Source organism: Odocoileus virginianus, chromosome 18, assembly GCF_023699985.2.
Source record: "Odocoileus virginianus isolate 20LAN1187 ecotype Illinois chromosome 18, Ovbor_1.2, whole genome shotgun sequence".
In the NCBI taxonomy this organism is placed as follows: domain Eukaryota; kingdom Metazoa; phylum Chordata; class Mammalia; order Artiodactyla; family Cervidae; genus Odocoileus; species Odocoileus virginianus.
The window spans coordinates 22,717,960-22,743,872 of NC_069691.1; the positions used below are offsets into that span (position 1 = coordinate 22,717,960).

A 25,913-nucleotide genomic window follows, 5' to 3' on the forward strand; every position below is an offset into this window, starting at 1 on the left:
GGGAGAGCATTCAAGTGTGTGTTCTGGGACCACTGGATTTCTTTTTAAGTTAAAATGTGGCTAAAAACGAACTACTATTCTGATTTTTGAAGAAGCAGCCTCTTGACCAACATGAACTCTAACTGAACAGTTGCAGGTTAGTCTGTGTTATGGAGTACTCAAAATGATACCTTTACAGGTTTAAGATCAAGAGCTGAATGACCTAACAAATTACAGCCAGATTCATCTGATCAGGAATCAGTCATATCTCTTTGTGTTCTGCAATTCCATGGTGTAATAACACACTGCAGAGATCCTGTATCTTTAGTAATACAGTTCATGCAGTTTTAATTACATTTCACTTCAATGCTCAATGCTATGATAATTAATGACAAGGATTTCCTGTTAAATCAAAAGGTGGTGTAAGGACTTAAACAAGTAAAAGCTATTCTAGTTTGACACCTTGCCTTCAATGTCCCAAAGGCAAATTTAGCTCCTTTGGGCTCCCAAATTCCTCTCAAAAGAACATACAGAAGAAATCATAAAGGATCAGCAATTCTGGAATGGTGTCTTTATTTGTATAGCAACACTGCAATTTATGTGACATCTACATATTATTGTCTGTCTAATGTTTTTCTTCTGATCAGCTCATTTCAAGTTTTTTTTTGGTTTAACTTACATCACCAGTCTAAATGAAAAATCAGTATCACTTTTTAAAGTAGGGAATAAAGATAAAAAGAAGATAATGAAAGCAAATTACATTGGAACCTAGAAAGATACTGATGATCACAGCAGGCCATCAACTTGAGACCTGCCCTCATTATTAAAGAGGAAGATTAGCAAGAATCAGAGAAAATCTTTTGACATAATTAGAAGGCTTGTAAGAGAAAGAGATGACTTTCTCACTCTGTGACTTATGTGTCTAATGCTGAGTCAGTAAACCACCTACCATCATCTTGTGTCAGTGGAAATGCCAGTGTGGCATTTCCAGCATCATTTTCACTGAAGACACGCTTGCACGGGGCGGGGCGGTGGGGGGGGCACTGAATAAAGAGATTTAGTATACACATTGGAGAAAAGCTGTCATTCCACAAAGTACTAAAAGACATCCCATCTTTCCTGATTCTGTCCAGTCTTACTACTTAAAATAAACCCTCTCTCCCCTTTTCAAACAAATATATACTGAGAAAGAAAACTTAATTAGGATTTGGCTAGCTCCTATCCTCATTGTAGGGCCCTGTCTGAGCCTCAGTCCTCCACTTCCACAGATGAACCTGTATCCCCATGCCAAACCACAACTTATTTATCATTGTGTGTCACTGATGGTAGGGGCAGGGGTCTGAGACTTACTTCCACCCCTGCTATAAACAATCTTCCTGCTATTAATAAAGTCCCAGCAGGAATGTAAAAAAATTTTTTTGACAAAAGAATAAAGTTGGAGCCCTATCTCACAACATTATAAAAATTAGCTAAAAAAAAATTCATAGAGCTAAGTATAGGAGTTAAGGCTACTTTTTAGTTAAGACTTCTTGTTTTTCTTAGGAGAAAAAGAAGAATAAATTTTTGCAAAGTTAGATTTGGTAATGGTTTCTTTGATATGACAGAAAACCACAAGTGATGTTGGTAAATGGAATTCATCAAAATGAAAAGCATCATGCTTCAAATGATGGAAACAATCAAGAAAGAGAAGATATGCAGCACTGGGGGAAAATATCTGCAAATGATATACCTGATAAGGGACTTGTATGTGGTTTATATAAAGAACTCTTACAACAACAACAACAACAACAAAACAATTAAAAATTGAGCACATTTACAACACTACACATATTAAAATATATATATATTATATATACATATATATACATATAATATATATGTGTATATATATATATATATATAAAATCGTGGGTTCACACTGATAACTCCAATTCTATCAACTACAAAGGTTTAGTTGTAACCTTTTTCATTCTAAACTCTTTTCATATTTTCAAATCCATTTTTCCCGCTAGTTGGAAAATGACTTCTGTTAATCTCAAATTACCAACTTATTGCATGAATCACCTTAGTATGTAAGCATTTTACCATCAATGTGCCATACCATCCCACGCCCCCTCAAGAGATGCCATCCAGTCTGCTCAGATCCTGACATCTTGCTGTGGACTACCACCAACCAGCTCCCTAACTGGAACCCTCCTTATCCTGCTCAGGTGTCCATACCCTGTGCCCAAGCTTCTAACTGTCTGCCTCCCCCTGACATAGACCTCCTATGGAACCTGCTGTTCAAATGTCCTCTTTATCACAAGTGGGCTCTGACAACCTTAGCTCAGTGATCACCAACCCCATCCCCCCACCCACTGTGCACATGACCTCCTCAGACTTCTTTGGCTGCTCACTCCCTACTCTGGGCCAAAGTCACCCCTGCCCTCACCTTCCCACAGATGTTCTATCTTCTGCAGAGACTTCATCGCCACTCATTGGCCACTATTATTACCTACACCCTGCACCACAACTTGGCAAAGAATAATAATAATAATAATAATAATAATAATAATAATAATAATAAAGAACCTATGGCTTGAGCCCTGGACGCCTTCAAGACCCCCAGACCATCATTCGCTGAGAGTTCTCTCTTTTCCTCATGGACAAAGGCTATGTTCACAGAATTCTTCAAGGTAGTGTTCCAGGTGATGGACAAGGCTTCACTTAGTTTGCCAGAGAGCAGCTAGAAGAGTGAGATTCCATTTAAAGGACTAGAAAGTGCCAGTCAAAAGAAGAAACTGCTTCCTTCACAGAGGCAGCTACACCTTTGAACATGCCTCTCTGGTTGGAGGTCAGCTGACCACTCTGGGAGCCAGGAGGTGAAGACAGCAGAGCCACACGGGAGGAGCTGGTCACTGAGTCACCCCTGGAGGAAAGGCTCCCCCATCCAGGAATGCTTCGATGAAACGGGGGTAAGTTGGCCTCAGAGGAAATCCATCAACTGTTAACACATTGCCAAATTTGATACTGAAGTCCAAGGCTGTTACTTAATACCTTTTTGAGGACCTTCAGGGCTCTGCCCCTGCAGACATGAACTGACCAAACACAAACCAGAAGCCTCCAGGGGAGAGAGGTCTCTGTGACCTTTGCAGCCAGGATTAGGCTTCCACCCTGTTGAAGGCAATTATAATTCAAGAGAATGAGCCTCACCCTGGGCTGTGGGCATGAGTCTTCTACTGCAGTGTGCCCTACCATTATGCCTGTCCAGCTCATGGGTAGAGAATACATAATGGCATGGAGCTGCTTTGATCTCAGAGGTTTCCTGCAGAATTGGGTTAAGATTAGAGTGGTCAGAGCTCATGGGTGATCTACTCTGGCTGCAATCAGTGTTTTCCACTTATCCAAATGCACTGGGCAGATATTATCACTATTTGTGCAGTAAGCAGAGCAAAGTTAGACAGTTCTGGTCTTCCCTCGTTCACTCACCCTGCACCAGCCCTCAGAAGCTGTTTTCTCATTTTTGAGATAAGGTGCAAGTCTCCATGGGTTTCCTGAGGAGGTTCTGATACTGTAAAGATGAAAAAAAAAGCTAGCCAAAAGATTTTTTGCTCAAGTTAGTCAGTGAGAAGACCAGACTGATTGCACAAACCAATGATGTGCTCAAGTCACCTCCAGTTCTCTGAAGTTGCGAACACTGAGTTTGGTAGTACTTATACATATCTGGACAGGTCCACTCGTCATTTGAGAACATTGTAGAACTTCTCTCAAAAGAACAAAAGTGAGCCCCCTAAACTCTCATTCCATGGCTTGATTTTAAGGACAGTCACTTAAGGCCTTCCCTGGTAGCTCAGACGGTATAGAATTTGCCTGCAATGCAGGAGACCCAGGTCATTTAAAAGTTGCATCAAAATCCCTCAATCTCAAGTGACTGTCTCAGAACATATTAAAAGCATTTCAGACGGACACAGAACAACTTCAAAGGGAAATCATGGATGGTTTGAAAACACTTATTTTAAAGAAAGCCTAAAACTGCTATCCCAAGAAGCTATGGGTGAGATGGAGGAAAAGAGTGGAAAATAAATAATAGGAAAAAATGCTTGACAACTTGAAAACACAAATGAAAGAGGCTTTCCGTGGTAAAGAGAGCCCATTAAAATCTCTGAAACTGCACTAAAGACAATGTTTGCCTGATTTCTCTAGAGATTACATGGTTGATGGCAACTTGAAATTAGATAAAGAGAAAAGCAGAAACTTGAGAACTCTCTGGACTGTCAATCAGAAGTCAGTTTGAAGGAATCCACTGACCCTGACAAATATTTCCTTAAAAAGGTTTGAAGGAGAAAAACCGACATGACTATTTAAAAAGTGAAGAAAATTAAATGAACAAATCACTTACAGTTCAAATGAATGCTTTCCAAAGGAGACAAAGTCTTTGCAGTCTGAAAATAGTTTGAAAGTGAAGTCCAAAAACTTCAGCTAAAACTTCAAATAGTGTCTGAACTATGTTAAGAATAAGAACATGTGATGCAAATTTGCAGAAAACCAATCAAGGAGAGAATTTACTGCATATAAATTGAGAAGAAATGTCCCAAAGTGCACAAAAATATTAGTCATATACATCAGAAGGATGATCCCTAGAAGGGATGGCCTTGAAAAAGAGCTGGAAAGAAGCACTTCCTTTTATCAAAGCCGGATTGTCTCCCATGAGAAAAAAAGCTCAAGAAAGTTGTTCAGCAGCTGAAGGTACGAGTCCATCCCAAACTCCCTAACTACCCTTCCCTCTCCAACCCTCCCACCAGCAACCATAAGTTCCTTCTCTAAGTCTGTGAGTCTCTTCCTGTTTTGTAAGTTCATTTGTATCATTTCTTTTTAGATTCTACATATAATGGAACTCTGCTCAATGGTATGTGGGGCCTGGATGGTAGGGGGTCTTGGGGGAGAATGGATACATATGGCTTTGTATGGCTTTGCTGTTCACCTGAAACTATTACAACATTGTTAGTCGGTTATAACTCAATACAAAATAAAAAGTTAAAAAAAAAAAAGAAAGTTACTGAGCTAAGAAGATAAAATAATCAAAACAGATAAAATTGGCCCCAGCAGTTTAAATCCAGCATTTCCTAAGTTGCCCACACTGTTCCACATGCAGCCCTGGACAGAAGTAGAAGAGTATCAGGAGATTCTGGATCATCAGGTCCCCAAGGAAGGCAGAGGGTTAAGCTCAGAGGGCTCAGGCATTAGCATCATCCTAGGTTCAAGTTTATACCGCCAGCTCCTAAACATCCACAGCAGGATATCTGACCGTTTTCTCTCTTTAAAAATAATTTAAGTAAATCTCTTTTCAGTTTAACTGCTTTTACTTAATTGATGCTACATTTGCTCAAACTGAAGTTTGACAGAATTATAATTCCTAAGAGAGTGTTTTGCAAATCTAGATGAATATAATACAATTCTTATGGACAACAGACCATTAGACTTTCTAGAATTAGATCCATATAAGAATTGTACCTAGATTGAACTAAATGTTCCACTATTATTTAATCCATAATTGAGTTTTCATATGATCAGGAAGAGATATTTAAATCAATAAAGATCATTTATATATGCTATGAACTGTCAGAACAAATTAGTAAAAAAATAAAAATTCAGTAAGTTTAGATTTAAAACTAATGTAAAACAAGAACCCCATTAAAAACAAAACCCCAAACAAAACAACACCTTCAACTAAACCTATTAGATTTTCCATTAGTTTAGCAATAATTTTATAGGTTAATTTAGGGCAGATAATACTTTGTTCATAGCATTTTGCTCCTTAGATGTCTCTGAATGTAATAGGCAAAAAGCTTGCCCTTTAAAAAGCCCCCAAAACCCTTATCCTTCTCACCCTGAACAGTTCCCATGTTTTTTTTAACTCACCTCTCTTTTGCTACCACTACTGGGAGGTATCAGGTCCTCACATCGCCTGCTCAACTCACCTAGTAATCAATCAGCCTTCCCCTCTCTCAGTTGTCGCTCAGTCGTATCTGACTTTTTGCGACCCCATGGACTGCAGCATGCCAGGCTTCCTTGTCCATCACTAACTACTGGAGCCTGCTCAAACTTACGTCCATAGAGTCCATGATGCCATCCAACCATCTCCTCCTCTGCTGGCCCCTTCTCCTCCTGCCGTCAATCTTAGCAAGCATCAGGGTCTTTTCCAATGAGTCAGTTCTTCACATCAGGTGGCCAAAGTATTGGAGTTTCAGCTTCAGCATTAGTCCTTTCAATGAATATTTAGGACTTATTTGCTTTAGGACTGACTGGTTTGACCTTCTTGCAGACCAAAGAACTCTCAAGAGTCTTCTCCAACACATTTCAAAAGCATGAATTCTTCGGCACTTAGCTTTCTTTTGAGTCCAACTCTCACATCCACACATGACTACTAGAAAAACCATAGCTTTGACTATATGGACCTTTGTTGGCAAAGTAATGTCTCTGCCTTTTAATATGCTGTCTAGGTTGGTCATAGCTTTTCTTCCAAGGAGCAAGTGTCTTTAATTTCATGGCTGCAGTCACCATCTGCAGTGATTTGGGAGCCCAAGAATATAGTCTGTCATTGTTTCCCCATCTATTTGCCATGAAGTGATGGGACCAGATGCCATGATCTTAGTTTTTTTGAATGCTGAGTTTCAAGCCAAGTTTTACATTCTCCTCTTTCACTTTCATCAAGAGGCTCTTTAGTTCTTTGCTTTCTGCCAAAAGGGTGGTGTTATCTGTGTATTTCGAGGTTATTGCTATTTCTCCCAGCAATCTTGATTCCAGCTTGTGCTTCATCCAGTCTGGCATTTTGCGTGACGTACTCTGCATGTAAGTTAAATAAGCAGGGTGACAGTATACAGACTTGACGTACTCCTTTCCCAATTTGGAACAAGTCTGTTGTTCCATGGCTGGTTCTAACTGTTGCTTCTTGACCCACATATATTTCTCAGGAGGCAGGTAAGGTAGTGTGGTATTCCCCTGGGAATACCTGATAATCCCAGGTGAGGATTTGGATTCCAGGTCTGGAATTCCCAATTTCCATCTTGAATTCCCCAATTCTCTTTAAGAATTTTCCACAGTTTGTTTTGATCCACAAAGTCTTTGGCATAGTCAATAAAGCAGAAGTAGATGTTATTCTGGAAGTCTCTTGCTTTTTTGATGATCCAGTGTATGTTGGCAAATTGATCTCTGGTTCCTCTGCCTTTTCTAAAGCCAGCTTGAACATCTGGAAGTTCACCTTCACGTACTATTGGAGCCTGGAGAATTTTTAGCATTACTTTACTGGCATGTGAGAGGAGTGCAATTGTATGGTAGTTTTGAACATTCTTTGACATTGCCTTTCTTTGGGATTGGAATGAAAACTGACCTTTTCCAGTCCTGTGGCCACTGCTGAGTTTTCCAAATTTATTAACATTTACTATGTGGCAGGCATTATCTCACCTAATTCCCATAGCAATCATGAATGGCAATTTAATTATCTTCACCCACATTACTTATGCTTTCAAAGCTTCCTTAGCTTCCTAATTACTTTCAGCATATATTTCAGCCCTCTTTCACCCAACGCAAGTTAATTTTTAACCCTTCTTCATTAATCCTCTTAACCCGTATTATTCTATTCAAACCCAAAGGTTCTGTTCCCTCTATATTCCTTGAGCTTTTCCTTTTTAAAAATTGAGGTACAATTGACATATAACCACTTTAACATTCACTACAGTTACATGATTTTTTCTTCTTGTGGTGAGAACTTTTCAGTCTAATGCTCTCCCAACTGAGCTATTCCGGCCCCCTTGTGAGAACTTTTTAGATCCACTCTTTCAAGTATACCGTAGTGTTGTTAACGTCCTTGTGATTTTCTGCACCTTGAGTCTCTGCAGGCTGAATTCTAAACATACTCTTTTATCTCAATACAACCACCTTGTGTATAAAACCTCTGGCAGCTCCCTACTAATCTTAGTTCTTTATTCCTCTGACATTTACTTTTAACTTGTTATATTCTTTTGATTTTTGTGTTGAGGACAGGGATGGAAATTTATCTATGTTGTTACTATAGCCTCTTTTGTATTATATTGTTCTCAATAAATGTGTAGAATGAGTTTATACAACTCTTCAAATTTGATTTTATGTTGAAAATTATGCCTTGAATTTATGTTGATAACTATATATGTTAAGAATGATATTAAAGGGACTTTCCTAGTCGTCCAATAGTTAAGACTCCATGTTTCCAATGCAGGGGGCCTGGGTTCAATTCCTGGTCAGGGAACTAGATCCTGCATGCTGCAACTAAGAGCTTGCATGCCGCAATGAAGACTTAACACTACCCCCGTCAAAACAATGATATTATACATAAGAACACACATAGTTTTGGCTCTCTAGCACTTCATATATTAACTATAGTTTTTTTCTATAGATTTGATTATAGATTTTCAGAGTCTGTCTCCCAGTTAAACTATAAGAACCGGAACCATACCATCCCCTTCAGCTTTCTTGTTAGTAAACAACCAAGCATCAAGCACCATGGTATATATAAATGCTTTTTGACAAAATGAGGAAAAATACCTGGGGCAGATGACAGTCTTATTAGTGACAATGCAGCTTCAAGTGATGGCAAAACAACTTCTGGAATGAAGGTAAGTTGTATATCATTTCTGTATTATAATACAGTATAATTTTTAATAACTAAACTCCCCATCATATTTTTTAGATCACTTTCAGATCCTGCCACCTTCTCAAGCTTTTAATATTAAATATTTCTTAATTCACTCTAAGTCAATGATAAACTAGATCATTTTCATTTATCTTAACGTATATTATAGCCATCACTGCTTTGATCATAAAATTATTGATGTCAATTACATATTAAATACACCAATAAAATTAGAGCCCCGGAATGAAAACAGAGATCTAAACAGCCACTTAGTATTTTATACATATACAAAATCACAAAGGAAAATTTTTTGGTATGAAAAGTTATAAGGAATGAGAGAAAAGAGCTAATACATGAGAAAGAGGAATGTTATTTCAGCATGTTTTAACTTAGCATTTAAAATGATACCAAATATTGACATCCAAATAGCCTATTAATTCTATACTAAATGTGGAAACATACTCTGTTAGGATCATGAAGTCTTGCAGGTAGCATTGTGGCGATTTTTCTTCCTTTACATGGACACTTTAATGGATGACCTTTAAAGAATATTAAATGATAACATGGCGCAGAAGCGTGCCGGCTGCGACGGACTGTGCAGATGACACCACCCTTCTGGCAGAAAGTGAAGAGGAACTAAAAAGCCTCTTGATGAAAGTGAAAGAGGAGAGTGAAAAATTTGGCTTAAAGCTCAGCTTTCAGAAAACTAAGATCATGGCATCTGGTCCCATCACTTCATGGCAAATAGATGGGGAAACAGTAGAAACAGTGGCTGACTATTTTCCTGGGCTCCAAAATCACTGCAGATGGTGACTGCAGCCATGAAATTAAAAGATGCTCACTCCTTGGAAGGAAAGTTATGACCAACCTAGACAGCATATTAAAAAGCAGAAGGATGGTAATGATAACCCTATATGCAAAACAGAAAAAGAGACACAGATGTACAGAATAGACTTTTGGACTCTGTGGGAGAAGGCAAGGGTGGGATGTTTCGAAAGAACAGCATGTATATTATCTATAGTGAAACTGATCACCAGCCCAGGTGGGATGCATGAGACAAGTGCTTGGGCCTGGTGCACTGGGAAGACCCAGAGGAATCGGGTGGAGAGGGAGTTGGGAGGGGGGGATCGGGATGGGGAATACATGTAACTCCATGGCTGATTCATATCAATGTATGACAAAACCCACTGAAATGTGAAATAATTAGCCTCCAACTAATAAAAATAAATGGAAAAAAAAAAAAAAAGCAGAGACATTACTTTGCCAACAAAGTCTGTCTAGTCAAGGCTATGGTTTTTCCAGTGGTCATGTATGGATGTGAGAGTTGGACTGTGAAGAAAGCTGAGAGCTGAAGAATTGATGCTTTTGAACTATGGTGTTGGAGAAGACTCTTGAGAATCTCTTGGACTGCAAGGAGATCCAACCAGTCCATCCTAAAGGAGACAGTCCTGGGTGTTCATTGGAAGGACTGATGCTGAAGCTGAAACTCCAATACTTTGGCCACCTCATGCAAAGAGTTGACTCATTGGAAAAGACCCTGATGCTGGGAAAGATTGAGGGCAGGAGGAGAAGGGGATGACAGAGAATGAGATGGCTGGATGGCATCACCAACTCGATGGACATGAGTTTGTGTAAACTCCGGGAGCTGGTGATGGACAGGGAGGCCTGGCATGCTGCGATTCATGGGGTCACAAAGAGTTGGACATGACTGAGTGACTAAACTGAACTGAAATAACACTGAACACAAAGAACTGGGGTATTTGACTTTGTACTCTTTGGCCAAGATCCCAGAAATCCACATAACTTACCAAACGGGAGGCAGTGGAAAAACAAGTTGACTTTCTGATTATATAAATCCATTAATTTAGTCACATTTCTAGTAAAAATGGGGTATTACTTTTTAAAAAGAAAACTAGACCTTAAATAATATAAGCTAACTAGATTCCTCATTCATTCAACAAATGCATATTGAATACCTGCTGCCGCTGCTGCTGCTGCTAAGTCACTTCAGTCGTGTCTGACTCTGTGCAACCCCACAGACGGCAGCCCACCTGGCTCCGCCATTCAAGGGATTCTCCAGGCAAGAACACTGGAGTGGGCTGCCATTTCCTTCTCCAATGCATGAAAGTGAAAAGTGAAAGTGAAGTCGCTCAGTCGCGTCTGACTCTTCACGACCCCATGGACTGCAGCCCACCAGGCTCCTCCGTCCATGGGATCTTCCAAGCAAGAGTACTGGAGTGGGTGCCATTGCCTTCTCCTTCTACCTACCATGGACCAAATGCTGGGGTGACAATGATGAAGATGACTAACAAGGTCTCTCTCTTTTTAAGGAAGACAGGCCTTAAATAATTGCATACAAAGAATTTTATTACAGCTTTGAGGGAGTTCCATGTACTTCTCACTCTATGACCTCAATCTGAGTGAGTGCAATAACATGATGCTGGCTGGCATAAGGAAAGAGAGTTATGTAATACATAATGAGAGCATATATAATGAAACATTAAGTCAAAGAAAACACCTGGGAAGACCGTGACGTCTTAAACTTTCTAGGAACTAAAAGAAAACTACAGTACAGAAAGCAAGGAGGATGGTCAATTAAAATGAAGCTGGAGAGTGAAGCAGGCACATACTGAAGATCCCTAAGTAGGGAGGAGGGACTTAAAGGTTCACCATACCACACAGAGCTTTGAAAGTCGTATTAGGATTTTGATTTATGAGTTAGAAAAGAATTGGTTAATAAGTGAGAGCCTTCACTGGGAATAAAGTGAGTCATAAGTAATTTAGTTTCTGGAAGTGATCTACAGAATTCTTCTCAGACAAAAGATGAATGGTTTTAGATGTTAAAAGTTGAGTAGGTAAATAAATCCATTTATTGCACACCTGTATGTATCAATACAATGCAATGTATTTAAACATCACCCACTTCTCCCTGAAATCCAACCATTGTTTCTAAACTGACAAGGAAATGGGGAAGGTGACTAGAGTACAACATACACATGATTAGCAGTGTTACTGCCTTAGAGTATAAATACAGGCTTTCAAGAGACTTTAACAACTTTCCAGGAATATTCTCACTGCCCTTTTCATTTTGATAACTAATAAATTTCAATGTAGTTTCAAAAGAAGTCTTTAGGCCTACTCTTCCCTACAATCTTCAACCCTGGCCTATTAACTCCATGTGATGAGGCTTAATAATATCACTACAAATGGAATGTGGATGAGTATACAATCATTATCCCAAATAAGATAATGGATACAAACATTAAGTATAAAATCTACCTTTTATTTAAGATATGGCAAATCTGAAATACCATAATGTTAAACCCCAAGAGTAAGCTGACCCATAAACATTGCTTTACCATGAAATTTAAGTAACTGCTCTGTACTGAAAAATACACAAAAAAGGAGGGAGTACTCATAAACAATTTAAAACGGTGCTCGCATTTGTCACCATGAACTAAAAAAAAAATTCATGTTTTTAAATATCATTTTGAAAAATCACTATGAACCAACCCCTCAATGTAAAAATAAATGTATTGGGAGAAGTTAGGTGAAGGGTACCTGAAACTTCTCGTACTATCATTGCAACTTCTTCTGAATCTAAAATTATTTAAAAGTAAAAGGTTGAAAAAAAATATATTTGGCTTAAGATTAATCAATGTAGAATTTAGTGGTAAATTAAGAAAAAAAAGTTAAAACAATGAAATCCAGAGTGAAATTTTAAAGCAGAAGTCATGTAAAGTTATGCAAAAAGTATTTAAAGCATTAGATTCAAATACTGAATACACCATCCACTTGGAGAAGGAAATGGCAACCCACTCAGTGTTTTTGCCTGGAGAATTCCATGGACAGAGGAGCCTGGGGGTCTTAAGTCCATGGGGTCGCAAAGAGTCGGACATGACTGAAGCGACTTAGCACAGTACATAGCATCCACTAGCTGAGTGACCTACAACACACCATTTAAGCTTTCAAGATTGCTGTGAAAGTCAAATGAGATATGTGTAAACAAAGTTTGTAAATTGTAAAGCCTTGTAAAAATGCCGTTAGTGATTCAAATTTCCTAGCTTAAAATTCCTTTTCGTAAAGATCTGTCATTTCATATCACGTTATCTTTCAACAGAACAAGAACGCACTTCAAAAATGGTATTCAAACAAGGAAATACAGCAACTCAGTTTATTACATGCAGATTCTTCTGCATTGATGCTAACAGTTCACTGGTCCAAAATTACTAAAATACTTAAAAAACTATACATTATGTAAACAAAACATAAATAAGACAGCATAGTTCTTTGTACATATAGTTTAGTACAGGTTGTTAAGAACTTAGGGATATGTACAATTTTACACAATGGACTGCATTTTCACAATGCATAAATATATATATATATATTTTTTACAGAAACAAAAATATTATTCCACTAAAGACATAGAATATCGTATTGGAGATACACGCTGCAACAGTTCAAATTCAAGAAGAAACATGTCAATGCAAGTGTGCAAAACCCTAGCTTATTCCAAACTAGTCAAACTTGACTGTTCAATTTATGTCATACAGACAGGTAAATCCTGTCTATTTTAAACAAATAACCTTTGAAAACATACTCATACCAATGAGTGAAATGGAACAGATTTTTCCCTCCCCAAGAAAAACAAAGCCTTGTTGCAAGCTAATGAAAAGATACATTAACACACACACAAACTATGTATAGTATGTTTTCAACAGTATAATAAACAGTTAAAATTTTTATGGGAGTCAAAACAATGCCCCATTATTTAAAAACTGGCTCGTTTAGTCTAAATTCAAGATGCAGCTGTGTCAGGCTTCTCTAAGCCAGATGACTGAAAAGCAGGGAAGACAGAGGCAGGATTTCGACTGGCAGATACAATTTGAGAGAGTGATGGAGAGGCTGAAGAAACCTTAGATGATGGAGTATTTATGGTATTCAAAATGGCTCCTTCTGGACTGACCAATAATTTTTTGACTGATGTGTCCAAATGAAATACTGAAGTGTTACTTGGCAGTGGAGGATTACTAGAACAAATGGCAGAAACTAAAGATGTCTTAGCCAAAAGAGTTGCTGGAGGAGACTGAATTACTGAAGTCAGTGACACTGTTGGTACAGGAGGTGGAACAGAAACTTTAGCAGTTGGGTTTATGATTTGTGGTGCTGCAGGTACTGTGGATAGAGAACTTGCATTCACAAGAGAGTTTACAATTTTTGTAGAGCTTTTTAGACAATGTTTTACAGGTTGCCCACTTAAGGAATTATTTGATGCTAGTGTGATCTTCTGGGCCAGGTTATCTACTGGTGTAGGCTGAGTGCCTTGGCCATTATTAAGAACTAAGGGAGGTCCATATTTTGGATTAGTAGATATAAGGAGAACATGGCTGCCAGCTCCAAGACCTTGTGGTGGAACAATAAACCGGGCTCCATTAATCATGATCTGAGTACCAGGTGCCAAAGGTGTACTGGTATTGATGACTATTTTTTGCTGAATACAAGGTTCACTGAACTGACTCCCTATTACACTAGTTACATTTGATGGTGCTGTAGCAGTGTGAATGGCAGTGACACCTGGAGTAGAACTGTAACTAGGGGTTGATTTTAAGAAAGCAGGGGACATTTGCTGGTTTGGCAGAGAAGCAAAATTGGAAATGTTAATTATTTTACCTGGATTTGGTGAAAGGGATGGCAATTCAGTTTGAGGTTTATTTGTGTTTATATTTGTTGGCACTGTAGTTGAAACCCCCGGTGACTGAAACTGGACCGAAGTCCGAGATTGTCTTTTAGAAAGAGATACAGAACGTGTGGCTCCTGGTGCTGTTGCTGCTTGTGGAACAGTGTTGATTGTTTTAGGGGACACAGTCACAGGTGTAGGCAAGGCAACCGTAACAGGGATTTGCAAAGCTGATGTTAAACATTTCGGAGACACTGTTGGTTGTGTAGTTGAAATCAGAACAGATGATGCAAGATGTCCTGTTTTCACAGTTGATATAGCCACAGTGTTTCCGAGATTTGACGTGCAAAGTCTGTTTGACAAACTAGGCATAATTCTTGAAGAGGTATCATTTCCACTGACTAAAACAGGAGGTCGTGTCCCAACTGAGGCAGAGGTTGAGGTCACTGAAACAGAACCCAAAGATACATTTGCTCCTGTTCCTGAAAACATGTTTACTGTTCTTGAAGCAGAAACCACTGATTCATTAACAGGAGTAATATTTTGACTCATAAAATTTGAGCTTACTGGAATTGAACTGCCACTTGTTGACAATGGTAAAACATAGCCCTTGCTACTTTTTTCTTCGCCTTTTGAGGTTACATTTTGCAGTATGTTAATTGATGGCAGAGCTGGCACACTGCCTGAAGTATTAACAATTGCTTGGCCTATGTTTAGCCCAATTTTCACATCTTTTATCTGAGACACAGTTGGTGATGAATTTATTTTTATTGGTGTTCCCACTGTAGATGGAATTAGTACTATCTGGGGCTGTTCTGGAGACTTAACATATGTTTTACTCAACGGAGAAGGAAGAGCTTGTTTTAATGGTTCTGCTACAATGGTTGGGGTTGAAGTGCCACTGGGAATTGCAGCATTTATAAAAACTAATTTCTGGGCAGAAACACCTGGAGATGTTGGTGCTGGTGTCACATTAATCGCAGTTCCACTGCCAGAAGAAAGAACAGATGGAGCTGACACCAGCATAAGTTTCTGCACTGGAGTCCCACTGACAGTATCTCCACTTGCTGCTGCTGTTGTGTCTGATCTTGTAACAGGGTAACTTTTTGTGACATAATCTACTTGTTGATGTTTCGCTGGTGTACGAATAACATTTGAACTGGTTTGTCCAAAATTTCCTGTTGATATGCTAATTACACTTACCGAACTATTTGCTGTTGATGATAATAGAGTGTTGGAAGAAACAGAGGACTTTAAGGGAGAGGAAGGCATGGGTGAAGTTTTATCTATCGTATGGCCCAAATTACCACTGCAGGAAGGTTGGCTTAATGTAAATTTAAGATTTTTCCCCGTGGATGGATTAAAGCCAGCTGGAATGGAAACAGAAGTAGGTGCTTGGCCAAAAGATGGGAGATTAGATGTAGCGGTTGTTCCAGCTACTGACGAAAAAGCAGATGATGAGGAAGCTGATGACTTTGGTACCAGAAATGCCTGAAGCTGAGGAGCAATAGTAAAAACTGAACCTGAAGATAGACTGCTGGGGGAACTCTGATCTGGATTGGTCTGAACTTTTACAACTCCAGTGTTTCCACCTCGTGTCCTAACAAGAATTGACTGTGAATCTCTGATACACACAGTTTTCAGTTCTTGCTTTGCTTCAGAAGAATCAGCAGTTTGTTGTGCAAAACAGCTCAGGGAACTACTGGGAGGATTTGTAGATCCATTTAGTGTTGTTGCTGATAACTGAGGCTGAACTGTGGAGGAGGTGGTGGGTGAAGCAATGGGCTGTGGGAATGCGGCGGCTGAAACTGCGTTCTTGACTTTTCCTGCCTCACTCTGGCTAGTTTTAACTGGTGGTGCTAACAAATTACTTATGGAGGTTACAGGTGTCAAAGACTGTGGTCTAGCACTACTCACATTTGACAAAGGGGTAACTGTCTTGTTGAAAGCTGTATTAGATAGTTGGGTAGAAACAGTTCCTGTTGGGTTGACAAGAACTGATGGTAAAGAAGAGTTTACATTTGCTGTCTGTGGGAAAGATGAACCATGTTGTTCTGTACCTTTTTGTTGAAGTGGTGGTATTTCTTTTGCAACTGCTTTCCCTTCCTTGTGCTGAATCACAAAACTCTTAGGCAGAATGAGAACCTGTTGCATAATTTTTTCTCCTGATTTAGGATCTAGCATAGGTTGCATCTGAATTTTTACAGAGCTGTTATGAAGATCTATGGGCAACCACTGGCCATAGGGCATTTTGTATACCATCTGTAAAGGACCTTTTGTACTGGTGTGGCAGGTCAATGCTGGCTTTATGGGGCTTGCTTCTGGAGGAGATATAACTGGCTTTTCCACAGCAGGGGCATTTCTACCTGTGGAAGGGGGCAGTTGATTTGTTAAGGTCACTTTGTTCCCAATATTCTTTGCAAGCAAGGCCTGAATAGGTTTGGTCCCTTTCTGGAGAGTAGACACTGGTGTTGAATCCAATGAGGCAAATGACTCTGGAAACAGTGGCTCTGTATGCTTTGATTCATTCAAACAGTCCATCTGCACATCACCTTCTACATTCTCAACCACTGTCTCATTTGTGCTTAACTTAGCTTTCTTCCTTGGGGAAAGCTCTTTTGTGCTATCATCCAGGTAACTAATTTGCTTGGACTGTCGTTTAAGTGTTTTAGGCAGTGTCTTTAGATCTTTAGAAGGCAATTCCTTTTTCAACAACTTACTTCTGGCCATAGGAAAATCTATTTCTGACAATTTCATATCATCTGAAAATGATAAAAACAAGCATTTTGTTTATATAACACAACTGAATAGCAATGATAGCATCAATTATAAAAAAGAATGTCAATCTTTGAACCAGCAATTTATTAAAAAACTGTAGTGTGATTCAAAAGTCTCAGTACCATTGACGGAAATTAAGGTAAGGAGACCTTTGACATGGTAATCCTGATATTGTAACCATTCCCAAGAACAACATATTATTAATGAGGAAATTATTTTTGGTCAGATTCTGCTGCCAATACAAGTGTAAAAGGAAACTTTACAACTTGAGATACTCAAGCCAGCAATTAGGGCTCAGAATTTAGAGTAGACTAGTACTCACTAGTCTACTTCTCTCCTTCTAGACAGAGAAATCTTCATATCAAAGAGAGATGTTTCTCCCTATTTTCTTTTTTTTAGAGACAGACTCTAAAGAATAAAAAACATTCATTTTTCCCTGCCGTTCAATTATTCCTACAGTAAAAAATTTATGTTCATATCTGGTCAAACTGGGCTGATGAGAAGTTATACCTTTTCAATTCACCAAAGACATGAAATGTAATAGGTTAATACATTTCTAAGCACAAATTTTCATACCTATTAGATAACTAAGTAAAGTTATTTAACTGGATTTACAGAATAATATAATCTGACAAACCAAAAGGAATTAAAGATAATCTTATCCAGCCTTCTTATCAGAACGAGGTGTCCACTCTAGTCTCATTAGGTCATCAACATAAAAAACAAAAACCACTTCACAATTATTAAAGACTTGCCAAGTTTCATTTAAGCAAACCCCAGATATATTGTTTCAAAAATAATAATAAAAAGAAGAGGGTACACCTATTTCAAAGGGATTGTATATTAACGATGTGTGGTCTCTACTGAGCAATAACATGCCTATAGTTTGGAGTCAGATACTGGTTCCAGAAACTCCTAGAACAGTAATAATGACTCCAAAGAACCTTTAATAAGACATTAGCACACCTTCAAACATAATAGATTTCCCCAATCAATAAACCTCATTAACCAGACTATCTTCTATCTCCACAAAAGACTAAAATTTCTTTGTGCTTGTAGTGTTGATTTAGAGAAAGTTTGAACGCCTACCTGAATCAAAATGATCCTTCTCCAGGATATCTAGAGGTTCTGTGGTGTCTATAGATTTGCTACTGATTTCTACTTTAGGGGTTTCTCTTCCAGGATCTCCTTCACCTTCTTCACTATTCCACAGTTCTCTAGCAAATTTATCATGATCAGGCTGTCTTCTAAAGTCATCATAGTCTTTCTTTAGGCGACTCCTGAAATAAAATATTCAGCATAAAAATACATATGTGTTAATCTCTTGGAAGCTAAAGTAACTCAACATTTCAAACTATTTATTTCAGTATTTTCAATTAAGTCACTAAACCTATATCTTAATCAAGTGTGTGTAAGATTTTTTTAGAGAGAGACTCTAAAGAATAAAAAACATTCATTTTTTTCTGCTGTTCAATTATTCCTGCTGTCCAATTAATCCAATGATGATTGTTCAAGAAGACACAACAGGGTATAGGCATAGGAAACTTAAAGACTGTATCTGTAAAGTATTTGCACATACCACCCACTGTCATTCTAAAGGCTACTGGGAGACCTATTAAATGTGAAAATGTGAAAAAGATTAACTTTTTTTTCTAACTGCACCGACAGAAATAGACTTGAAATAGTCTTAAAATTCATTATAATATTGTTTAAAAGGTCACTTAAAAGTGTTAATCAAAAAATTCTAAGGAACAGTATCTATTATTTTTGACTCCTGCAAGTAGTAACAACAAAAATAATCCTTTGTTTAATACTGAAAGCAATCCTATCTAAACCTTAGGTCTCACTAGAATTTTTTTTTTAATTAAGTATAAGGAAACAAAGCTGGAAAGTGATTTTTCACATAAAAACACAGTACTTATGTTTCTATGACATTACAATAGATAGAAACATTTCCAAGTGATTGCATGGTATTTTAGAAATCCTTTATTATTCATTTGCTTTCAATTGAGTTTCTCTATTCTTCTTTAACCTCTGTTTATTTTGTTTGTTTAAAAAAATCTGAACATACATTCTCCAATTTACTTTTTCTACAAATCCCTATCTGTGCATACCGGAGTATAAATCTCACCTCTGTCACTTAACAGTTTTAAGACTTTGGACAAGTTTCTTAAACTTTCTAAGCATCAGTTTACTTATGTGTACAAAGATACAAAGATACTTATCTTATTATAGTATGTGTGGCACATAAATATTTAACAAATGTTAGTTAATAATTACTCTCAATTTATTTATGCTTGAATGATTGCTTAAGGGTTTTACAGAGCGGATGATAGCTATAAGATAACCGACTGGATTATCAAAGGATAACTAAATTTAATTTCATTTTAGAACTATCTAAATGGGGATAGTACAAAGTTTCTCCCTTCTCAGTCTTCTTCTCACCTTGGCTAAAGACTTTGCTCCTTATTTCACAGAAAATGGAAGCAATCAGACAAGAACTTTCATATGCTCACATCTTGTCTGCAACTTAAAACCTTCACTGTACTCATATTTTCCATCTAACCCCCTCATATTCTCTAAGCTAACCCCTCCACAACTTATGCATCCTCCCTCAACAAGTCAAGAATCTCCAAAGTACCTTCCATTGTCTGATCCATTTCTGCCTCTCTATTTGATCATTTCCGCCAGTATACACACATGTTATTTCTCCCAGGAAGAAAAACAAACAAGGGCAAAACTGAAGCACTCTCTCTTGACTCCAACTTGTCCTTCCAGGTACTGCCCTATTTCTCTGCTCTCCTTTTACAGAAAAACTCCAATTCCTTACCCCTCATTCTCTTCAAAAGATGAAGACTTTTACCCTCATTTTCCTCAGTTCATCATGAGCAGTTTCCTTTTTGAAACTTTTTACCTGTTTCTAAGACATCACTATTTCTCTTGGTTATGCTCCTATCTTGCTGAATACTCCTCCTCAGTCTCTTCTGCTGAGTCCTACCATCTCCACCACATCTAAACGCTGGAATGTCCCAGGGTTCAGTCTCTCTTAACTGTGTTCATACACTAGGTGACTTCTATTATCTCACAGCTTAAGTATAATCTATATCCTGACAACCCCCAAATTTGTACCTTCAGTCTGACTTACTCCCTTGAATTGCCACTCATACACTAAACTGCTTATTCAGTATCTCCAATTAGATGGCTGAAAGGCATATCAAACTTAATATGTTGAAATCCTAAATCCTCAATCCATCCCCTCTCCAAAATTCTTTGTTTCCTATCTCAACTAATGACAATTTCATTATTCTAGCTGTTTAGATAAAAATATTGGGCACCACCTTTTTCTCATTTTTTTCTGACACTCCATATGCAAGTCTTAAGGAAATTCCACCAGTCCTACTTTCAAGATATATCCAGAATTCAACTACTCTTTGCTGTTTGCATTGCTACTATTGCTGTCCAAGCCACTATCATTTTTCACCTGGACTACTTGCTAAGCGTAACTGATTTCCTGCCTGTATCTTTGTCCCATTCTAATTTCAACCAAGTAGGCAGAGGGAATGCTTTAAAAAAAAGTCAGGTCATGTAATTCCTCTGTTTAAAACCCTTCAAAGGCTTCTTGTCTCAGAGTAAAAGTCAAACTCCTTAAATTCCTATATGGTCTGGCTGTGTTGTTATTCAGTCATTAAGTTATCTACAACTCTTCACTACCCATGGACTGCAGTGTGCCAGGCTCCTCTGTCCTCCACTATCTTCCAGAGTTTGCTCAAATTCATGTCCACTGAGTTGGTGATGCTATTTAACCATCTCATCCTCTGAAGCCCTGCTTCTGCTGAAGGTCCAATACTTTGGCCACCTGATGCAAAGAGCTGACTCACTGGAAAAGATGTGATCTGGCTGCCTTTCTCTGTATTTCTCTGACTCTAGACTCTTACCATTTCCCTCCTCATTCACTCAGCTTTGCTTATTCTCACCCCTTTGCATTTCCTATAAATGTCAAACGTGCTTTCAACCTTAGAGCTTCTGCATCTTAAGATATCCACATGGTTCTCTTCCCTATTTCCTTCAGGTCTCTTTTCAAACACCAACTCATCAAGGAAACTTTACCCAACACCCTGTAAAAGAGCAATCATCATCCCATCTAAACCAAGCATTTCTTTCTTTTTTAAAAAGTATTTATTTTTGGCTGTGTTGGGTCTTTGTTGCCGCACTTGGGCTTTCTCTAGTTACGGTGAGTGAGGGCTTCTTTCTACTTGTGATGCATGGGCTTCTCACTGCAGTGGCTTCTCTTGTTGAGAAGCATGGGCTCTAGGGTGTGCAGGCTTCAGTACTTGAAACACATGGGCCCTAGAGCGTGGCGGCTTCAATAGCTATGGCCCATGGGCTTCACTGCTCCAAAGCATGTGAAATCTTCCTGGACCAGGGATCAAACCTGTGTCCCCTGCACTGGCAGGTGGATTTTTAACCACTGGACCACCAGGGAAGTCCAAGACAAGCTTTTTTTTTTTTTTTTTTTTTCCCTGTATAGCACAGTGAACTATATTCAATATCCTGTGATAAACCATTATGAAAAAGACAAAAAAGAATACAGTGTATAGATGAGTCACTTTGCTGTATAGCAGAAATCAACACAACATTGTAAATCAACTGTACTTGAATAAAATACAAGTAAAACATTTTAATTATAGGATAATTGCTTTACAATATGGTGCTGGCTTCTGCCTTACATTAACATGAATCAACCATAGGTGTACATAAGTTCCTTTTCTCGTGAACCTCCCTCCCACCTCATCCCACCCCTCTAGTTGTCACAGAGCACTTGATTTGAGTTCCCTGCGTCATGCGGCAAATTTCTACTGCCTATCTATTTTACATATTGTAATTTATTGCAAAACAAGTATATCTTATTCCCTTAAACCAGATTCATTTTTCTTCATAGCACTTATCATCATCTGACATTTGAGTTTGTCTGAATAGACGTAACTAGTAAGGAGATTCAATCAACAACAACAACAAAACCTCTAGACATTTTTCCAAAGACAAATTGCCAATAAGCACTTAAAAAATGTACTCAATTTCACTAATTATTAGGGAAGTGGAAATCCAAACTACAATATATACATATATATTGTATATTGTATACATGTGTACAATATACAAATTGTATATATTATACATACATACATGTATATTGTATATATACAATATATACATAATACATGTTATCATACATATACATGTATATTGTATATATACAATATATACATATATATACAATATATACCACATTATACTCATTAGGATGGCTATTAAAAAATCAGAAAATAACAAATGCTGGTGAGGATGTGGAGAAACTGGAACTCTTGTACATTTATGATGTACACTATAGAAAACAATATGATAGTTCCTCAAAAAATCAGGTTTATGATGTCTATCTTCTTTGTGAAATGTACCTTCTATCATTAAAAATATTCATCTTTGTTTCATTTAGAAAAAAATTAAAAGTAGAATACCATAGTTCACTTCTAGGTATACATCCCCAACATTTGAAAGCAAGGTCTTAGACATTTGTACACCCGTGTACACAGAAGCATTATTCATAATAACTAAAACATGAAAAGCCTCTCAAATGCCCATTACAGATGAATGAATAAGTAAAATGTGGTATATGCATAAAGTGCAATATTCAGTTCAGTTGCTCAGTTGTGTCCGACTCTGTGACTCCATGGACTGCAGCTTGCCAGGCATCCCTGTCCATTACCAACTTCTGGAGTTTACGCAAACTCATGTCCATTGAGTCAGTAATGCCATTCAACCATCTGATCCTCTTTTGTCCCCTTCTCCTCCCGCCTTCAATCTTTCCCAGCATCAGTGTCTTTTCAAATGAGTCTTTTTTTTTAATTCAGTCTTTAAAAGGAAGTAAACTCTACAGTATAGATGAACCTTGAAAACATTATGCTAAGTGAAATAAAGACAGTCACGAAAAGACAAATATTTTATATTATATGATGTACTTAGAGTAGTCAAAATCATAGACACAGAAAGTACAATGGTGGTTGCTAGGGGATGGGGGAAGGAAGATAACAGAGTTTCAGTTTCACAAGATGAAGAGTTCTGGAGATGGATGGGCTGAAACACACCATTATGAATGTTAAAAAAAAGTGGTAAAAAAAAGTGGTATTAAATATACCACTGAACCATACACTTAAAACTAGTTAAGATGGTGAATTTTACTTGTGCATTTTACCACAATGAAAAAAACTGGGGGAAAAATAATATAAACCACATAGTAGGGGTTTTGTTTAATTAACATTACCTTGTCAGGACTTAGGAAGTGCCCTGCACACAGGCTCAAAAATATCTGAATTACAAATCAACAGGACACTACTAATTCTAGGACATCTTCCATAATCATAAAAGTAAGAGTGTTAAACTAAGTAAAACAGATAATAAAGTTTTATTTACCTGTTTCTTTGAAAAGCTTTCATTAACTTTGGTTCCCATGGCAACAATTCGTTTAAAAGACGTATCAATGTACTATGTAATTCTTTTACAGCTTGCCTCCGATGATACCATTTGCCCTAAAAACACAATTTGAAAAGTAAATCCTTTAGATTTAATCTAGAAGTCAACACCAAGACTTATTTTCTGAGTAAAATACAAAACAAAATGCAGATACCCGTCAAATAAGCACATCTCTCTTCTTCAGAAGGTTGCAGAAAGGAGAAAAATGTCCCATAATAAATCTTCGATCTACTTTAGAGATTTTCAACTATACAGGAGAAATCTAAAACCCATTTAATCAAACTAGGACATAAAAAGTTTTTTAAAGCTTTTAATTGGGTCAATTACAAATATTCAATAAATCACAAAAATGCATGTAAAGATACAAACATTCACATAATTATGTAAATTATATGGCTCATTTCTGTAATGTCTCTGTAATTTTTCCAAAAGGCTGGGGGGAAAAAGAAAGAGAAAAACCCAAATTGTTTTCATGTCCAAAAGCAGTCCTCTTAACAAACTTCCTTAGGAAATTTTACAATTATTTTAAAATGTCTTAAAACATTTATTTTAAAATGTTTTAAAATGAAAAGCAAACAAGTGGTCACCATTTCCATTATTTTCATGCTATAATAGGGGATAACAATTTGACACCCCCCCATCTGCTAAGTATTATCCTAAGTATTTCATTCATACATGGAGAGAAAGAGACAGGGAGAGAGACAGGGAGAGAGAGATTGAGTGAGCATGAGTGTGTACACGAAATAGTTACAAAAACCTTCTAAAGTGTGTGCATTTTTAGTCTGTCTTAACAAATGATGAAACTAACGGTCAGGGAGGTTAAATGACTTGTTTAAAGGCTCTCTGACTTAAACCCAGATCTGCCTGTTGGTGTAGTCCAAGTTCTAGAACTAGCTATATCACTACCTCTTAAAAACTGTATCACATAAATTCAGTCTGACACAGGTTACAAAAACCTCTAGTAAGATATATTTCACAGTACCCATAAAATTATCTGTATACCATAGGAACAATAAGATTATAGAAGTTATATCCTTAGGTAAGCAACTTCTCCACATCTATCAACATTACCACCACAATCACTATTATCATTTACTGTTATATAACCATGTTGTAATTTTTAGTTGATAAACAGCTTTGAGATATAATTTACACACCACACCGTCCACTCACTTTACTTCTTTTACAACAAAAACATACAAGTATATGTCACAGATCACATTTAACCTGTATAAAGCTAGGTTTCATCCCACAGGAACTCTGAGTCATATTTGCATACAGGCAGAAAAATAACCACTCCCGAGAGTAAAGCATATACTAATCTGGGCATAAAATTCCCAACTTTACTTGTGTCTTCTTAGCAGCATAACAACGGAGAAGGCAATGGCACCCCACTCCAGTACTCTTGCCTGGAAAATCCCATGGATGGAGGAGCCTAGTAGGCTGCAGTCCATGGGGCCACTAAGAGTCGGACACGACTGAGAGACTTCATTTTCACTTTTCACTTTCACACATTGGAGAAGGAAATGGCAACCCACTCCAGTGTTCTTGCTTGGAGAATCCCAGGGATGGGGGAGCCTGGTGGGCTGCCGCCTATGGGATCACACAGAGTCGGACACGACTAAAGTGACTTAGCAGCAGCAGCAGCATAAGAAATGTATAGTATGTGAAAAAACTTTTAAGTTAATTTTTATTTCATATAATATACTAACCTGAACAGATATCTTGTCAAAAGCTTTCTAAAAGGATCCAACTAACAAGAAGTTATACCTCAAGTTATTTTTCTCAAAGGAATGTTATGGGGTAGTATAAAGCGCTTATTCTAACCCATGAAAGTGAAACTGTTAGACTATGAACAATAAAATTGAGCCAAAAAATACTTTTAACCTATGGAAAGCTATCTGAGGAAGATGAAAAGGTAGATGATAGTCACCCTAAATCCTTTTTGGAATGAGGCAAGATTTTGTTTCAATAAAAAATAGAAAATAGGTAGATGGAGAAGACTTTTCCCTTTAACAAGGCATATTAACAACATTCCTTTTTCTACATCTCAACTTCTGTTTGGTTCAAAAATGAAATGGTGAGTGTGGAAATAAACTTTACCTAAGCTAAAGAGGGAAAGTCGCTTAGTCATGTCCAACTCTTTGCAACCCTATGGACTATATAGTCCATGGAATTATACAGGCAAGAATACTGGAGAGGGTGTTTCCTTCTTCAGGGGATCTTCCCAACCCAGGTATTGAACCCAGGTCTCCCACATTGCAGGCAGATTTTCAACCAGCTGAGCCACCAGGAAGATGATGCCAT

At 37.7% G+C, this 25,913-nt stretch overlaps 1 protein-coding gene across 3 annotated transcripts in view; it reads right to left on the reverse strand.

Annotated features, from left to right (window-relative positions):
* Nucleotides 1–12,783: 12,783 nt before the first annotated feature.
* BRD10 (bromodomain containing 10) overlaps nucleotides 12,784–25,913 on the reverse strand; it is a 102,453-nt gene continuing 89,323 nt past the window's right edge. For all 3 annotated transcript variants that reach the window (XM_070480454.1, XM_020904589.2, XM_020904588.2), the window contains 3 exons: nucleotides 23,547–23,662; nucleotides 18,171–18,361; nucleotides 12,784–17,065 (listed from right to left, as the gene is read on the reverse strand). In XM_070480454.1, the coding sequence (XP_070336555.1) occupies nucleotides 13,425–17,065; nucleotides 18,171–18,361; nucleotides 23,547–23,662 (3,948 nt within the window). In that variant the 3' untranslated portion in view covers nucleotides 12,784–13,424. The remainder of the gene's footprint in view (nucleotides 17,066–18,170; nucleotides 18,362–23,546; nucleotides 23,663–25,913) is intronic.